The 17,081-nt window shown below is 28.5% G+C and overlaps 3 protein-coding genes and 1 long non-coding RNA gene across 5 annotated transcripts; all 4 read left to right on the plus strand.

The window, feature by feature from the left end:
• The first annotated feature begins 1,237 nt into the window (after positions 1 to 1,237).
• On the plus strand, positions 1,238 to 5,206 carry LOC136075418 (uncharacterized). 2 transcript variants are annotated; one of them, XM_065788535.1, is made up of 9 exons: positions 1,238 to 1,331; positions 1,436 to 2,171; positions 2,253 to 2,354; positions 3,337 to 3,412; positions 3,598 to 3,881; positions 4,026 to 4,367; positions 4,463 to 4,656; positions 4,790 to 4,949; positions 5,053 to 5,206. In XM_065788535.1, exons 2-9 carry the CDS (start codon positions 2,009 to 2,011, stop codon positions 5,139 to 5,141), a joined length of 1,410 nt encoding a protein of 469 aa, XP_065644607.1. In that variant the 5' UTR covers positions 1,238 to 1,331; positions 1,436 to 2,008; the 3' UTR covers positions 5,142 to 5,206. The 2 variants fall into 2 exon arrangements, with proteins under 2 accessions (XP_065644607.1, XP_065644608.1); XM_065788536.1 differs by lacking the exons at positions 1,436 to 2,171; positions 2,253 to 2,354.
• An 816-nt stretch (positions 5,207 to 6,022) lies between these two features.
• Positions 6,023 to 7,230, plus strand: LOC136074897 (uncharacterized). Its single transcript, XR_010635538.1, has 2 exons — positions 6,023 to 6,523; positions 7,034 to 7,230. It is a non-coding gene; the product is annotated as an uncharacterized LOC136074897 (long non-coding RNA).
• A 5,719-nt stretch (positions 7,231 to 12,949) lies between these two features.
• LOC136074510 (homeobox-like protein HDP1) lies at positions 12,950 to 13,777 on the plus strand. Its single transcript, XM_065786839.1, has one exon. The coding sequence runs from the start codon at positions 12,950 to 12,952 to the stop codon at positions 13,775 to 13,777; it is 828 nt and encodes a 275-aa protein (XP_065642911.1).
• Positions 13,778 to 13,780: 3 nt separating this feature from the next.
• On the plus strand, positions 13,781 to 15,063 carry LOC136074511 (uncharacterized). Its single transcript, XM_065786840.1, has 2 exons — positions 13,781 to 14,272; positions 14,323 to 15,063. The coding sequence occupies exons 1-2, from the start codon at positions 13,781 to 13,783 to the stop codon at positions 15,061 to 15,063; spliced, it is 1,233 nt and encodes a 410-aa protein (XP_065642912.1).
• The last annotated feature ends 2,018 nt before the right edge of the window (positions 15,064 to 17,081 follow it).

The following is a 17,081-nucleotide window of genomic DNA, read 5'->3' on the forward strand; positions in this document are numbered from 1 at the left end:
TTTTATTTATGTTTATATAAACAGTAAATGTAATATATTTTGATAATTATAATAAAATTGTTAAATATTGAGAGGGGGCGGCTAAAAAAAATCGTTCTTATACATTCCTGGCAGAGGAATCCTGGGAGGTTGATGATTGTTTTATCTGTTATATTACTCGTGATTACTCTTTACTTTATAAAATTTTAAGTAGTATATAATTTAAAAAGATTAATTTTTAATAAAACCGTAATTTTAAAACACGTTTCCTGGTAGCTAAACATTAATATTTTACAAAAATATTACCAAATTTCATTATCAAAAATGTTTTTAATTTAAATTTTGACTGAAATATGATATACCCAAATCAAAACTCTTCTTTGATATATCAAAGTACAGCAAAAATCTGCATCCCATCTTTAAAATTGATGGCATACTTATAATCCTCATTTGAAACAAATTAAATCTGTTTATCAGACTAATGAACAATACGACTTGTCTTTCCCTAATTTTGAATCAGATATCTGATGTTACTAAAGGTAAACTATTTATCAACGAAGTAATAAAAATTTGCAATCAACTTGAGATAAACTTTGTCCAGTCCCAGTGGGCACAAGAACGTTTTGCAAACGTTTAGTAAACGTTTAATGGTCTGTTTAACGACGAATATATTGGTAAAACGTTTTCAAAACGTTTGATAAATGCTTTGATAAATATTTTTTTATTATTTGATTTATAATTTTGCGGGACCTTAAAAAAACCTTTGAAAAACGCTTTTTTAAACTGTAAACGCCTAACTGCGCATGCGTAATATTAGACGAAAATGAACAACAAAGATGTAAACATATATGTACATATATATATATATATATATATATATATATATATATATATATATATATATATATATATATATAAATTTAGTAGGAAAATATATTGACAAAAAAAAATCTTATATATATATAAATATATATATATATATATATATATATATATATATATATATATATATATATATATATATATATATATATATATATATATATATATATATATATATATATATATATATATATATATAAAAGCAGTTTCTTTGTTTTTTTTATTTAGTGTATAAATATTTAAATTTTTTAGTATTTGTAATACACACTTTATTATAAAGTATTAAAATAAAATTATTCAATTTTAACAACAATTTAGAACATTTCTAACTATTAATTTCTAATTTGTAGTTTTTATATTTGTTAATGTAATTTATAGATATAATGTAATACAAAGATTTTTGTGCATATGTTCTTAGTAATGAGTAGCAAAGGAAAAATTGCAAGAAAACAATCTCAACCAAATTCAAGGTATTTTTAATGAGCATGTTTTATAATATGCTGTTTAATTTTTTTAAATGAATTAAGTTTTTTAACTATATATATATGAAATGAGATAAAAATTACTATTTTAGTATATGGAGAAAAAAAAGAAATGCAGTTCTAGAAAAGTTTGGAAATAATCATCAAAGTTTTTTAGTTTCCCAAAGCGATAATTATCCGACGAAGTCACCAAAATCTCAGAGTGATGATCTTAAGTATCATAATTTATTTCAAAACTCAGCACTTGAGGAAAGTAGTAGCAGTCTTTCTGACTCTAGATATGTGATACCTGATAATAAAATAGAATATGATTTAGTGTTATGCTCAAAAATTAAGGAATGGTCACTTAAAAACAACTGTACGCGACAATGCACTAATGAAATTTTAGCTATTTTTTTTTAATATAAGTTTAATGTGCTTTTGGATTGTAGAACCTTATTAAAAATAAAAAGAAGTATTTGTTTCAAAAATGTTGATGGTGGAAATTATATATATCTTGGATTTAAAAAAAACAGATCACTAATCAAATAATTTATCATTCAATTCTTGATGTTAACATTTCTTTAAGCTTTAATATAGATGGTTTACCACTGTACAAATCCAGCTCTACACAGCTGTGGCCTATTGTTGGTCTTATTAAAGGTTACAATCCATTTTTGATTGGAATGTATTGTGGATCAATTAAACCTAAATGTCATTTATTTTTAAAAGATTTTTCAGATGAATTAAAAATGCTAACAAGCTCTCCATTTGTAGTGAATGACAAAAGTTACATGGTTCAAATTTATGCTTTTATTTGTGATGCCCCTGCTCGCTCCTTATTAAAAGGTATAGTTAATCATACTGGTTATCATTCTTGTGAACGATGTACTATTGTTGGAAGATGTATAATTGTTTTTTCTCATATAGAAGTAAATGTAGATTTGCGTACAAATATTGAATTTCTTGATTATACTTATGCTAACAGAGATCACAATGGAAGATGTCACCAACATGAAAAGTCTATATTCAGTGAGATAAATTCCCTTGATTTTATAAACATGTTTACTTTGGACTATATGCAGCTTGTTTGTTTAGGAGCTACTCGGAGAATTCTATATTTTTTTAAGGGTGGGATTAAAGGAACTAATCATGGAAAAATTTCTTTAAACATGTTAGACCAAATTTCAAACAGTTTATTGCAGCTAAATGGAAAATTGCCCAGTGATTTTGCCAGACAGCCTAGGTTTGAGCAAAAAAAAACCAAAATTAATACCAACTTAAGAGACGGTTGCTTCTTAACCAAACATGCTGTGGTTTTCATAAAAGTTAATTTAGGGAATGATCAATACTCGTGCTTCTATTATAGAAAAGATTGTTTGGATCATTATTTTACACACTTTTTAAACTCAAAGGATATAGATGTATATTTCTTAAGAAGTAATGTTCGACATGTTGTCAGAGTTAAACATAAAGATTCTTTGGTTAACAAATGTGTTTGTTTACCAATTAAAGATGGCTTTGTTATTAGTAAACTGTTGCACAACATATGCTAAGCTAAACTTTTTATTTATCTCTATCTACTTTTAATGTTCAATACACTAGAGTTGTGTTAATTAATTAAAGGAATTTATCTATATGTATATATTTTATATATATATATATATATATATATATATATATATATATATATATATATATATATATATACATATATATTATTATTATTATTGTTATTATTATTATTATTATTGTTATTATTGTTATAATTGCTTTTACTTTTTTTACTCTTTATTATAGCCATATAAGTATTTTCTTATATCTTTTGTGGCCCACACACACGCACACATACACACGCACACACATACACAGATATATATATATATATATATATATATATATATATATATATATATATATATATATATATATATATATATATATATATATATATATATATATATATATATATATATATATATATATATGAATCTTTCACAATTTACTTCAAAAGTTAAGGAGCTGCTCTCAATAATGAATATTAAAGAAGCAAGAACAGTCACAAGGAAGCGATCACAACCCAATACAAGGTAAGTTTGATGAGAAAACAGTTTTAAAATCAATTCTTTATTATAAATGTTGCTAATAATTTTTTTTTTATATTTTATTATATAAAGTCTGTTTCTTTATATTAACTGTAATAATAAACAATCTTATATGTTGACATCAGAAAATCAATGGGATCATTTTTTCATTTTTTTGCTTTTGATTTTAGCCCAATAAAAAGACTTTATTCTGTAGTGACTATCATTGAAGATGAAAAACAAAAGAAAATGACTGTACCTGTGCATTGGGTTGATGAACTCAAAAGTGTTGTATATTGGCCTCCGAAAGACAAAAAACAAATAAACTACTATATTAGTAATTGGGTTTCACCTGATAAAGGGTGGGGAGAATATATATTGTTAAAAATAAATCTTGACAAGGGAACAAAGGAGATGTGTTATGTTTGCATGAAGTTTGACTCTGAATCTTCAAATTCTGATTTTCAAGAAACAGGTATTTTGGTAAATTTAATACACATGCTTTTAAACTTTAAAATGTTTTTTTAAAATTAGTTTTGTCAGTTTTCTTTATTTAAGTACTTTATTGCAAGTACCTTATTAAAATAATACAGTCTTATGTTTTTTTTTTAAATATCAGTTTTAGAATGTAATAGTGAAACATATTGCAATCGTCTTTGGGTTAGAGAAAGTAGTCCTGACATTACAGTTGAAAAGGTTGCTGAATTGCCATTATTTTCTTCAATATCATTTTGTAAATCTCCTAGCAAACATCCTAAGATAGTATCTACTCAGAAATATCAAGAAGAGAACGTTTTGAATTCAAAATCATATCAAATCAATAAAAGTCAATCTAGTTTGTCCTCTGTTTGTCAAAATGATTTGTTTTTGGAACCAGTTCAAAAAACCATTCCAAGAGGCATTGGTGGTACTTTTTTTTATGATGAACCACCAGCTAGCTTTAAAGCAATGGGTGAAAGGCGTATGTTAATATTTATTGAACCTTGTATTGAAACTATGATTCTATTGAGTATATATAAAATATTTATTAAATTAGTTCTAACTTATTTATATTAGGTTTTCAATATGCAATATTTATGGAGTTAGCAAGTTTAAAATCCGAAATAAAAAAATCTTTATGTTCAATCGAAAAGCTGGGAAGAAGAACTGAGCCTGAAGAAACCTTACTTTATATTTGTAAATCAAATGATATAAGAGAGTTTGATGAAAGAGAAACATTTTTAAATGATAAAGAAAAGTTATATTTGTTGGTATGGTTTTTGTATATAATAATATATGGTGCTTTTCTAAATAAATCTAATTGGTATTGTTAATTTTATAATTTTTTTTGTCAATTAAAAAAAAAGTAGTGATATTGATAATGATATTCTATAACTTTTGTAGGTCCGTCAACTTAAACAAATAGGCGGTAGTTCCATTTCAGCCTCAGTTAACAAAGTTTTAGATGAAACTATGTCTAAAAGTGTTCAATCGCTATTTAACAAAGCAGGGAGACATGGCAAAAGATCATTTAGAAAAACATTATTGTATAAAGCAATTATTGGTAATTTTTAAATATTGATAAAATTTTTTTCTTGTGGAAGTGTGTGTTTATGTAACCGCTTTTGTATGTGCTTTAAAATGCATAAATTTATTTTATATTTTAGAAACATTAGTGTCACATTCAACAAAATCTGTTTTGGTTGATAAGTTAATAGGTGACCATTTGAAAAGAGCTCCAGATCGAATAGAATAACAAATAGTTTATTTAGTATTTTTATGTTCACATTATAAATGAATACAAAATAAATAAACTTTAAATGTCTTAGTGTTACACCTAAGTTTCTTTTTGTTAAGGACTTTTTTTTTGGATAACATAAGTTATTTACTTAACTTATAGATACAAAATGTTTTTACTCAATGGGCACAAGAATGTTTTGAAAATGTTTAGTAAATGATTAATGGTCGCTTGAGCAAGATTTATGTTTAAAAACGTTAATAAATGTTTTAATAGTAATTTTTTTCTCAATTGATTAATTATTTTACACGTTCTTTCACATTTCAAGTGTTTTCACGTTTTACCACGACTGTTTTTTTTTTACAAAAAAAATTTACATAAAGAGACAAAAATTTTATGTGCCCACAAAAATGTTCCAAATAATCTGTTTGTACCAGAGGTATAACTTTTTTGTAAATTTGTAAGTGATATATATGTGTGTGTGTGTGTGTGTGTGTGTGTGTGTGTGTGTGTGTGTGTGTGTGTGTGTGTGTGGGGGTGGGTGGCTGGGTGGGTGGCTGGGTGGGTGTGGGTGTGTGTGTATGTATATATATATATATATATATATATATATATATATATATAATTTATATATATATATATATATATATATATATATATTTATATATATATATATATTTATATATATATATATATATATATATTTATATATATATATTTATATATTATATATATATATATATTTATGTATATATATATTTATACAAGTATATATATATATATATATATATATATATATATATATATATATATATATATATATATATTATATATATATAAATATATATTTACATTTTTATGTATGTATATAGATAGATATAAATATATATATATATATATATATATATATATATATATATTGAATGTAATTTTTTTTAAAGATTTCATTTTAAGTATTTAAAACTGACCACCTACAAAGAAAAACATCATTGTAGAGTCTTAATACAGCTTTTTAAAATCGAGTATAGTAAAGAAACTGTTAACTGGCACCACACTCCAATGCGTTCTGCATCTCGCCACGGTCATAGAAGTCGATTTGTGAAAGAGATAGTTTGATCCAATAATAACAGAAGTAACTTCTTCACAAATTGAGTTGTCGACAGCTGGAATTGCTTACCAGGTGAGATGGTAAATGCTGAAAGCCTAAATGCCTTTAAGAATCAGTTGGACTTGTTCCAAAAAATCCGCCACACTGCCGCTAAGGCGCTCTATGCAACACAATAATGTTGCATCGTGTTTAACTAACTTTTTTTTTTTTTAAATATACTAAAAAAGTGAAATTATTATTCGCAATTATGAGTATCAAAGGTGCAGATATAGTTACAAGCAAATGAATGAAGGTATGTTTGAGTTAAAAATGTTATATAAATAAATTTTTTAATAAATGTATGAAGCTATTTCTATTCATATTTGAATGAAACAGTGCAACATATCACAGTTATTTGAACATAAGAGAAGCAAGTCCTATTATTAAAGTGCAAAAAGTTGCTGAATGTAAGTTTATCAAAGAATGTCATCTGGTTTTATTAAACATTTTATGTAAATAAATATTTTTTATCAAGTTTGAAAGTATTTCCAACGTTAATAAACAGTATATGAAGTTTTTTTTCATCAAATTTAAAAAACTACCCAAAAAGCATCACTTGAATTTATTGTTATGAGAAACTTTCATCAGGTTTTTTTATTTTATTTTTTTACGTAATGAAATTATAACAAGGTTAAAAAAATTGTTAAATAAACTAAAAGTAAAGTGTAGAATTTACCATGAGTATAAATGTGCGTTCAAGTAACACCCTTTATATGTGCTAGTTGGAATCCATGAAAGATTTCTATAGTATTTCTGTTTTTAGAAACACTGGTGTCACATACAACGAAGTTTGATTCGGTCAATATGTTGAAGATCATTTCATTCGGTCAATAAGTTGAAGATCGAAGAGAGCTCTTGACAGAATAGCATAACAATTATTTTATTACGTTTTTGTAGGCTTATTTATAAATGTATGCTTTTTTTTTGTATGCTTATATTATAAATAAACAAAAAATTAAACTTTTAGAAATTTATTAAATTATCGAGATCGAGGCTGTTGCTCCTAAATTTTCGTTTGTAAAAGATTTTTTTTCTGCATAACATAACTTATTTACTGAAATAACTTATACTTAAATAAATGATTTAGGATAATCCTTAAAAAGGTTAAAACGTTTCATTTACATATAATAAAAATCCATCAAAAACGCTTTCGTGAGAACCTTGAAAAACGTTCTAAAAACGTTTTTAGGAAAACGTTCGGTCACCGTTTCATATGACCGTTCAAAAACCATTAAAAAACGTTTTTGTGAGACCCTTAGAAAACGTTCAAAAAACGTTTTTAGGAAAACGTCCGGTCACCGTTTCATATGAACGTTAAAAAAACCATTAAAAAACGTTTCACGGGACCTTTAAAAAACGTTTGCAAAACGTTCTTGTGCCCACTGGGGTGTTTGATAGAGGAAAAAAAATAACGATTAGGCGTCGCTACGATGACAAAGGAGTCAATATAGCGGCAATTTTGAACCATTCCTTTGAATTCTGAAATATCAGAGGACAAAGGCTAATATTTACAAATTTAATGCAGGAAAATATTCCAAGAAGAATTTAAATTAGACTTTGGACTGAAAGTATAAACTATTAATTTTATACGCTTTATTTTACCTATAATTTAGGTGGATAAAAAGAATAAATAAATTATATATATATATATAATTTATTTTTCGAAATAATTCCTAATAAATACTAATATTTTATATTTTTCGTAATAATTCTTAATAAATACTAATATTTTATATTTTTCGTAATAATTCTTAATAAATACTAATATAAGTAAATATATACACTTTTGTTATGCATTTTATTATTTTGAATGAAGCTCGTCATGATTTTTATTAATAATACAAATTTTTATGGAAGGTATAATGATTTCAATTTAAATAACTTTCCTCGCCTACTGAATTAACGTGAGGATTAGGGTTTTTTATTGGGAGGGTCTAAACTTTGTTATAAATATAATTTTTGAAAATTATATTTATAATATGAGAAATATTTTGCAATCGTCATCCATGTTAGAGATCTTAACAATAATGTTTATACGGTTTATATGTAAACAATTAGGTAAATCTGCGCATCTATGATAACAAAGAGACAATTTTCTTTCCTAAAGTAGGAAGTTACATTCTACCTTTTTCTTTGGAAATAAATCAAAGGTCTCAGATTTTTACTGAGCTCTTAGTGCACAATAAAAAGCTAAAAAAACAAGAATACGTTTCCTTCTTCCCGCGTTTATTATAAGAAGTTTTAGTCGATAACCCAAAACCTAGACTTTTAAATAATTAATTTTTCTACCATTTACAAAAAAACACTGAAGTAAAGAGACCATATAAAGAATAAGTATAGAAAATATAGTGTGATATAGACTGAATATGATCAGTACTTTACGGGCCCGGACAACTAGTTTCTATTAATATTACATTTTTTTATGGAGGATATTATCGGTGTAGTATGAGATTTTTTCTCCTTCTTTTTTTTTACTCCGAGTAAAAATCCTTTATTAAATTTTTACTCCCCGCTAAAAATCACATATTAAATTTTTATTCCCACTATTATATTTTTACTACCATATAACATTTTGTTGTATTTTGATGATACATTTTAACGTTTTAAAGGTTGCGGTTTTTTAAAAAGCAATAAAGAAGCGATTAAGTTTAATATGAACACTATTTTAAAATTATATATATAAATATATATATTTATATATATATATATATATATATATATATATATATATATATATATATATATATATATATATATATATATATATATATATACATATATTAACTGCTTCTTCAGACCACTGGTAGTTCATCCATATTGTTTTCGCTCCATATTTTTTGTATATTTGGATAGCTACCTCCATAAATGAAGCACATCCATTTATCTCCGCATCAGTTGCTAATGTCACATCTTCAATCTTTTAGTTTTACAAATCTACGTTTGATTTGCTATATTCAAATATCCAGTCATTTCAGCCTGTATTTTTTTACACATATGGTTAACAGCAGTATGTGTAAAAAAATACAAGCTGAAAACAGGCTTGAGTTTCTTACATCAAAAGTTGCATATTTTGCCCATGTTTTAATTAAAACATTTACACTGTTTCATGTTAACGTTATTATATGTGTTTCTTGATTCAACGTCTTTGACAATTGATTTTGTTTTGACATTGTTAGGTTATACTCTTTTTTTCTAGTATTTGCTTTTTTTTCATTTTTTTAACTACAGTTCTTTGTATTTGAAATATTAGTTACTGTGTATGGTCCTATCTATGGCTTAACAAATTTTATTCATCTTCTGTCACCACGTTTATGATTTCACTATAACACTTTTGTTTCTACAGCATTCTTTGTATATTCCTGTTTTTAGATTATAAGTGAATGTTTTTTTAATCTTCATTGAAAATACACTTCCTCATTTCATTCATTTTATTGAAAGTTTCCAGAATTGTTTTTTTGTTACTTAAATTATTCGTCAATCAGAATAGCATTATAGTTTTATTCAATCAAGTTCTGATTTATATCAATTGACAGAACAAGTTCTCTTTGATAAAGTAATGCAACTGGCGAAAATCCAGGTGACTTATGTTTTTAATAGGCGTTGAAAACAAAACATCATCAATAACAAATTAACCTTACCAATGTTCGTTTTATTTAGTGACTACGATGTTCTACTAAACCGTTTGCTTGCGGACGATATGCACTTGTCATACATAGACGAGTTCAAGTTTATATGTCATGTTCATTAGACAGCCTATTCACTGCCTCGATTTTTATTCGTGTTTAAAAACATCTGTGTCTATATGCTTGTTTATACAGAAACAATGCTGCAGACTTTGCTGTTTTATCAAAGAGATGTTTAGCTTCTATCCATTTCCTTAAATAATTGATTAGTACTATCATTGTATTTATAACCATTTACTTCTAGAAGTTGAGTCAGATCAATCCCAACCTGTTTTATGTTACCTTTTGGAACTATATGCTTTGTAATTATGGTTTAACTTAAAGTTTCTTGTTTATTGCTTTTTGGCATTCTGAAACATAGGCGGTAATGTCTTATACCATTCCAAACCAAAAAAAATAATTTTCTTAATGTTGTGTTGTTGAATTGATGCCTTTGTGGCCGTATAATTTATATGGTGTTGCTCTTATTTACATTAAACAACTTTTTTCTATAAAAGTTATATAAAGTTATATTCATTTATAATATTGATTTTGAAATAGGCTTTAATATTTGTTTTATTTCCTAATAAAATTTGTTTATAGGAAATAAATAGAAAATTGGAAATATAAATAAAATATAAGTAACTTGATTAAGGACTTTCGGAAATTTTTCTAAAGTTATGTATATATAACTCCGGAGGCCGGAGTCCCGCCCGTCATAAAAATTGTTTGTACTCCAAGATTTTTTTAATTTCATATGTGAACATTTCCTAACTAACTCTTATTAACTTCAATTTTTTTAATTTAAATTTGTTTAGCCAACAGTTACGTAACTTTAAACTAGTAAAAACACAAACGCATTAGATAACGCTGTGTACCAGTAGTATAAATACATTGGATCTTCGTCGGAACAACGTCGAAAGGTGTCGTTCATAAATTACGTCACGCTTAAGGGGAGGAGGGGGAGGGTTTAGTGGTTTTATGACTGCCCATACGGAACTTGTTACTAAAGAGTTAGAATGTTGTGACGAGGAATGGGAGGGGTCTAAAACGGTCAAAACTTGCGTGATGTAATTTGTGGACAATCCCAAAGTATTTTTAAACTAAGCGCTAACGCCGAACCAACGTACCACGGTTCAACGTCGTTGGTTGGCCCGACATACGTCGGGCAAAACCAACGTCGTCTATAGAAGAAGAATGTCTCGTCAACTTCGATAGATGTTCTTCTTCTATAGTTGCCCTACAATTATTTTTTAAGATCACTTTAAGTTTAATTAAAGGTCTTTCACAATCATAGATAGGTACTGGCATTGCGTTAAAAAATTCCAATTCGATTGCATAAAGACTGAAAAATATACTATAAATGTTTCCACAAGTGAAACAAGAAGACTTGTTCAAACTATTAAGATGCAAAATATCTTCCATAAAGTTGTCTTCGCAAACTTTATTTTTTTACCGGCTTTCAATCTTTCAACCAGAAGAATGAGGGTCTTAAAAAATTATTTTTCACAGCTCCAATTTTAATTGTAAATAATAAGCAATTTTGTATTGCAGTGTAGTTAAGCCGAATATTTTAAGTTTTGATCTTAACTAAAATATTTAATTAACAATATTGTGCGTTGTTGGCTGCATTTGAGTAGAGAAATTCACACAATACAAAACTCTAGACCTAGTGTTTACTTAAATATCGTCAATATAAAAAACAAGTCAAATTTTTTTTATGGTTGGTCCCCACTAACCAAAGTAAAGGGATAAGTTATTTAAAATTATAATTCTTTGGTAATATAGATAAAAAGTTGAGTTAATTGTTATGCATATCACTGAGTAAATTTATTTTATACCTCACCAATAAAAAAAATTCATTGTAGTTTTTTTTTTTTACGTTTTGTAAATAAAATCTCATTATGTTGTTTTCTTTGGCGCTCCTATTATTTTAGCGCCCGGGGCACGTATGCCCCTTTTGCCCCTCTCTCTCGGCGGCCCTGTCTATAAGTGTATCTATATAGAATTTTATTGATATAAATATATAATAATTGTGAGTATTTTTGATTATAATAAATAATAAAAATATGATACAGACAAGTTAAAATTTGTATATCTTAAAATAAGCAGTAATTAATTTTTCTTTAAAATAAGGGTTTACTTAGTAGTTAATAACTACTTATTTGTCTGTATTTAGTTAATAATTACATCATTTAAGCATTATTTTCAAACATTTTCATACGAAATAACGAACCCTGTAGGCACGCAACGTTTTATTCACGTTTCAATCACGTGTATTTTAGGTGACTTCGTCCAGGTTACTATTTTACGTGAAAGTTACGTGAAAGTTACGTGCCAAAATATCGCGTCTAACGGAACTTTTTTTATTATTCTTAATAAAAACCTGTGATGAAATATAAAATTATATTTTTTATTATATTATTTATTTTTTTATAGTATAGTTTTTGTATTCATTATATTAGTTATAATTATTTTACTTTTATGATGATATAATTAATTTTTATTGTAGTTTAATTATAATTAAAAAAAAAAATTGGTCTATATAATATCTTATAACGCAATGCATTTAAAACAAAACTAAATAGTATAATATATTTTAAGTTGTAATATCTAATATCCAAACTACATCAAATTAAGTGAAATAAATTAGTACCAAGCGTCCCTATTTGCCACACAAATAAGATTAAACTCAAATACAAGGTATGCTTTTTTTCTACTTTATGATATAATATTTTAGACTGGCGAATTTGTCCATTTTGCTTGCTTAATTTAGTACAAAATAAGTTATGTTATAACGAATTTAATATCAAATTAAGTAAGCTTGTTCTATTAAAGTTGGTGAGTTACAATTATTACGTATACGTGGTAAAAGTCACGTAGGTAAACTTGTGGAAAATTTGGACATTATGCACGGGACTGCGAGGTAAAATGTAAGAACTGTTCACACAATCATCGAGCCAAAAACTGCATCAAACGATTGCAAGGTTTAAAAGAAAAGGGAGAATTTGGAAATAATGGCATCCAGTATTCTCCCTGAAACAGCGTTGCCATCATTAAAAGTTAAAATAAACGGAATGTTCCGAACAGCATTAATTGATTCTGGATGCTCAATTACAGTGGTTCATGCTGAATCTACACGTGGACTTGTTTCAAAAAGTGAAAAATGCATCACAACTTTGGGAGGAACTGTACAAGTACTAGGTGAAATGGTAATCAAATTGGAAATTGATGGAATATATCGGATGGTTAATTCGTTAATTGTAAAGGACAAACCATTCGGGTTTGATTTGATTTTTGGAATGGATGCTATTGAAAAATTCGGAGGAGCCGTAATCTATGGTGATAAAAACCGTACCGTCCGAATGTTAGCATGTGACACGGAAAAACGTGGCGCAAATTATATAAGTAAAGAAAACGAAATAAACGAAAAGAACGAAATAAACGAAGAGAACGAAATAAACGAAGAGAACGAAGTAAACGAAGAGAACGAAGTAAACGAAGTAAACGAAGTAAACGAAGAGAACGAAGTAAACGAAGAGAACGAAGTAAACGAAGATAACGAAGAGAACGAAATAAACGATGAGAAAGAAATAAACACGGCAAAATGTGGGGCAAATTATATAAGAAGTAAAGAGAACGAAATAAATGGAAAGAACGAAATAAACGAAGAGAACGAAGAAAACAAAATAAACGAAGATAACGAAATAAACGAAGAGAAAGAAATAAACAAAAACAACGAAATAAAACATCAGGATTTCACGGCAAAGTTCGACGGAAAAAAATGGACGGCATCATGGAACTGGAATAAAGAGCCCGCAAATAATAATACGATCCGCGAATAAAAGATGAGCGAAAAGCATGAAAGTAGTTACCGAAAAGAAATAAATGAATGGATCAACTCTGGCATTCTTGTGCCGTATAACGAGCAAGCATTGGGACCACCTAAAGTATTGATACCGCTCATGTGTGTTGTGCAAGAAAATAAAGGTAGAAAGATACGCCCAGTGGGAGACTTCCGAGCTCTCAACGAAATTGTAAATTGTCACACAGCAAATGCCGACGTTTGTCAAGAGATACTGCGTCGTTGGAGGAAAATTAAAAGTGCAAAAATCCTTGATCTTAAGAAAGCCTACCTTCAAATTCACATTGACAAAAAACTGTGGCCATATCAAACTGTGATTATAAATGAGGAACGGTATTGTTTCACCAGAATGTGTTTTGGCATCAACGTGGCTCCAACAATAATGACTACAATTCTTCGTCACGTGCTCAATATGAATTCGACTGTGAAGAAAGCATGTGATAATTACATTGATGATATATTTGTTGATGAAAGTGTAGAAACAGCTGAAAATGTAGTGAAGCATCTTGAGAATTTGGGTTGCAGTGTAAACCTCCAGAAGAGCTAGAAAAAGGACGTGTTTTAGGATTGAGAGTCGAACGAAATAAAAATAGGGAATTGATATGGAAGCGGGACAATATAGTACAATTTGAATCTTCAAATGCAGTCACACGATCACAGCTTTTTAGCAATTTAGGTAAACTAACTGGACATTACCCGGTGGCAGGAAGTTTGCGTTTACAAGCTTCATACATCAAACGATTAGCTGGAAATATTCCATGGAATGAGTATGTTTCTGAAGATTGCAAAGAAAAAATAAATGAGTTGCTTCACCGTTTGGAAAAAGAGGACTCGGTTGGTGGGAAATGGCTGGTACCAGTGAATGGAAAAGCTGAGCTTTACTGTGATGCATCGTCCATAGGACTGGGTGTAGTTCTTCTAATTGGTGGAATCGTTATTGAAGATGCAGCATGGCTACGACCAACGAGTGATACGCACCATATTAATATAAGTGAACTAGATTCGATACTTCAAGGGTTAAATTTAGCCAGTAAATGGGATATAAAAGAACTCACAGTATACAGCGATAGCAAGAGCACCGTGGGATGGTTAAACGCAGTTTTAAAAGAAGAATATCGCGTAAAGACTCGGGGAATTTCTCAACTGCTAGTACAACGACGGCTGAATACGATAAAGGAAATAGCAAAAGATATTAAGATTATTGTACAATGGATTCCATCTGAACTAAATCTGGCCGATCGACTTTTACGAATCACTCAAAAATAATGCAGAACAGTGTGTGCAACCGGAATAATCCAACAGAAAGACATATGGAAAGTTCACTCAATTGGTCATTTTAGTGTCGATCGAACATTGCAACTTTGTTTACGAAAACACCAGAATGTATCACGTAAGGAGGTTTCAGCAGTAATTGCAAGTTGTAACCAGTGCAACTCCATCGATCCTTATTCCGTAAAATGGAAGCATGGTCAGCTGAGTGTAAAGCAAAATTGGAATCGGGTTGCTCTCGATGTGACGCATGTAGGTGCAGAACTATACTTATCAATGATTGACTGCGGCCCGTCACGGTATACAGTGTGGCGCAAACTGGTAACCAAAACAGCGGCTGAAATTATTGGAAAGCTGGAAGAAATATTTTCCTTATTTGGACCGCCAGCTTGCCTTCTAATGGACAATGAATTTCGTTCACACACGCTAACAAGGTTTGCTGACGAGTGGGACGTTGATTTAGAATATCGAGCAGCTCATCGAGCTCAAGGCAATGGTATCGTTGAACGCATACACAGAACAATCAAAAGAACAGTTGCCCGCTCACGTTGCTCAATCGCTCTGGCAGTATTACTGTACAATGAGACGATCTCATCAAATTGTAGTAAAAGTCAATCGCAGCAATTTAAGCAAAAACCAACGTCGTTTATTCCAGGTGTCGATACACGTAAGAAAGTCGAAAAATATAAAGCAGACAACATATTCAAGGATGGTGACAATGTTTGGGTAAAACCAGCTCAAGAGACAAAATGTGATCGGTCTTGGATACCTGGTATCGTGCGGAAGCAAAATGCCTGGTCGTTTGACGTCGAAACCGCAAATATTGCAATAAACCGCAATCATAACCGCAAATAACCGCAAAAATCCCACGACATATCTCACACTTGCGTCGCCGTATTCCGGACTCTCATAATAAAAAAGACTCATTTAACGATGGTCTTGATATACCAAAAGATGGTCTTTATATACCAAAAGTTGGTAATGGTTAAGGACGATATAACGAGAATGCCGTTCAAGTTCGAAATGATTGCAACGAACAAACGATAACGCGCTCCGGACGAATAATAAGAGCCCCACAACGATTAGATTTATGAGGTAATTCACCAAGAGGGCATGTTCTATTAAAGTTGGTGAATTACAATTATTACGTATACGTGGTAAAAGTCACGTAGGTAAACGTGATGAAAGTCACGCATTCATTTACGGTTTTTAATGACTATTGTTGTTTTATAATTCTCGTGGGAATTATAACTTTGTATTTATATACGATTTTTTGTAATAAAACAGGTTGAAAAACGCTTAGATAGTTGTTTTTAATATATGTATATAAGCGAATACAAGAATGCAACAAAGCTACATGGACAAATTATATGTGTGCATGTAGCTTTGTTGCAGAACTTATTCTTAATTCTTGAGCAGAACTTATTCTTAATTCTTGAGCAATAATAATGTCTGTAGAACTTCTGCATACATTATTGCTCAAGAGTCGATTAGATAAAAACCAAAAATAGATTTTCTTATATTATTTGGTTTTTATCAACAAGATTAAAGAATTTATCCAAGATAATATCAATAAACAAATTTGTTATGTTATTTATTATTGATATATGTTAGGTACGCACATAAAAATTTTAAATTATTTATATATGTCAGACTATTATATATCATTGGAAAGAGCTTTAAATTAGTATTAAAATGGCGAAAATTTCATAAAAAAAGAACGATTGTATAAAAAGTTATGCAACTTTTAGTATCAAAATTTAACTACAAGGATTACTTAAGAAAACTGCGACCAACTTCATAATTTCACGTTCGGTTAACGGTAGTTTTATAATAAAACTTTGTTGCAAACTCGCGCAGTATTTTCTTCGGGTTTGAATATTTATTGAGATTCTACTGAAGTAGCGTTAACAATAACTTTTTTAACTAAAATAATATTTCTTATATAAAAAAATTTAAAAATCAATTTACTTAGATATATAACAAATATTGCGAACATCATATAAAAACGATTA

The sequence above is a fragment of the Hydra vulgaris genome, chromosome 01 (assembly GCF_038396675.1).
Source record: "Hydra vulgaris chromosome 01, alternate assembly HydraT2T_AEP".
NCBI lineage: Eukaryota > Metazoa > Cnidaria > Hydrozoa > Anthoathecata > Hydridae > Hydra > Hydra vulgaris.

What these genes read in the sequence shown, in the direction of transcription:
- LOC136075418 (XM_065788535.1), top strand. Translation starts at nt 2,009, where the DNA reads ATGTATTGTGGATCAATTAAACCTAAATGTCATTTATTTTTAAAAGAT. An exon ending in CGATCACAACCCAATACAAG is followed by an intron (nt 3,413 to 3,597) that starts GTAAGTTTGATG and finishes TTTTGATTTTAG; the next exon opens with CCCAATAAAAAGACTTTATT. An exon ending in TTCTGATTTTCAAGAAACAG is followed by an intron (nt 3,882 to 4,025) that starts GTATTTTGGTAA and finishes TTTAAATATCAG; the next exon opens with TTTTAGAATGTAATAGTGAA.
- LOC136074510 (XM_065786839.1), top strand. Translation starts at nt 12,950, where the DNA reads ATGGCATCCAGTATTCTCCCTGAAACAGCGTTGCCATCATTAAAAGTT.
- LOC136074511 (XM_065786840.1), top strand. Translation starts at nt 13,781, where the DNA reads ATGAGCGAAAAGCATGAAAGTAGTTACCGAAAAGAAATAAATGAATGG. An exon ending in ATATATTTGTTGATGAAAGT is followed by an intron (nt 14,273 to 14,322) that starts GTAGAAACAGCT and finishes TTTGGGTTGCAG; the next exon opens with TGTAAACCTCCAGAAGAGCT.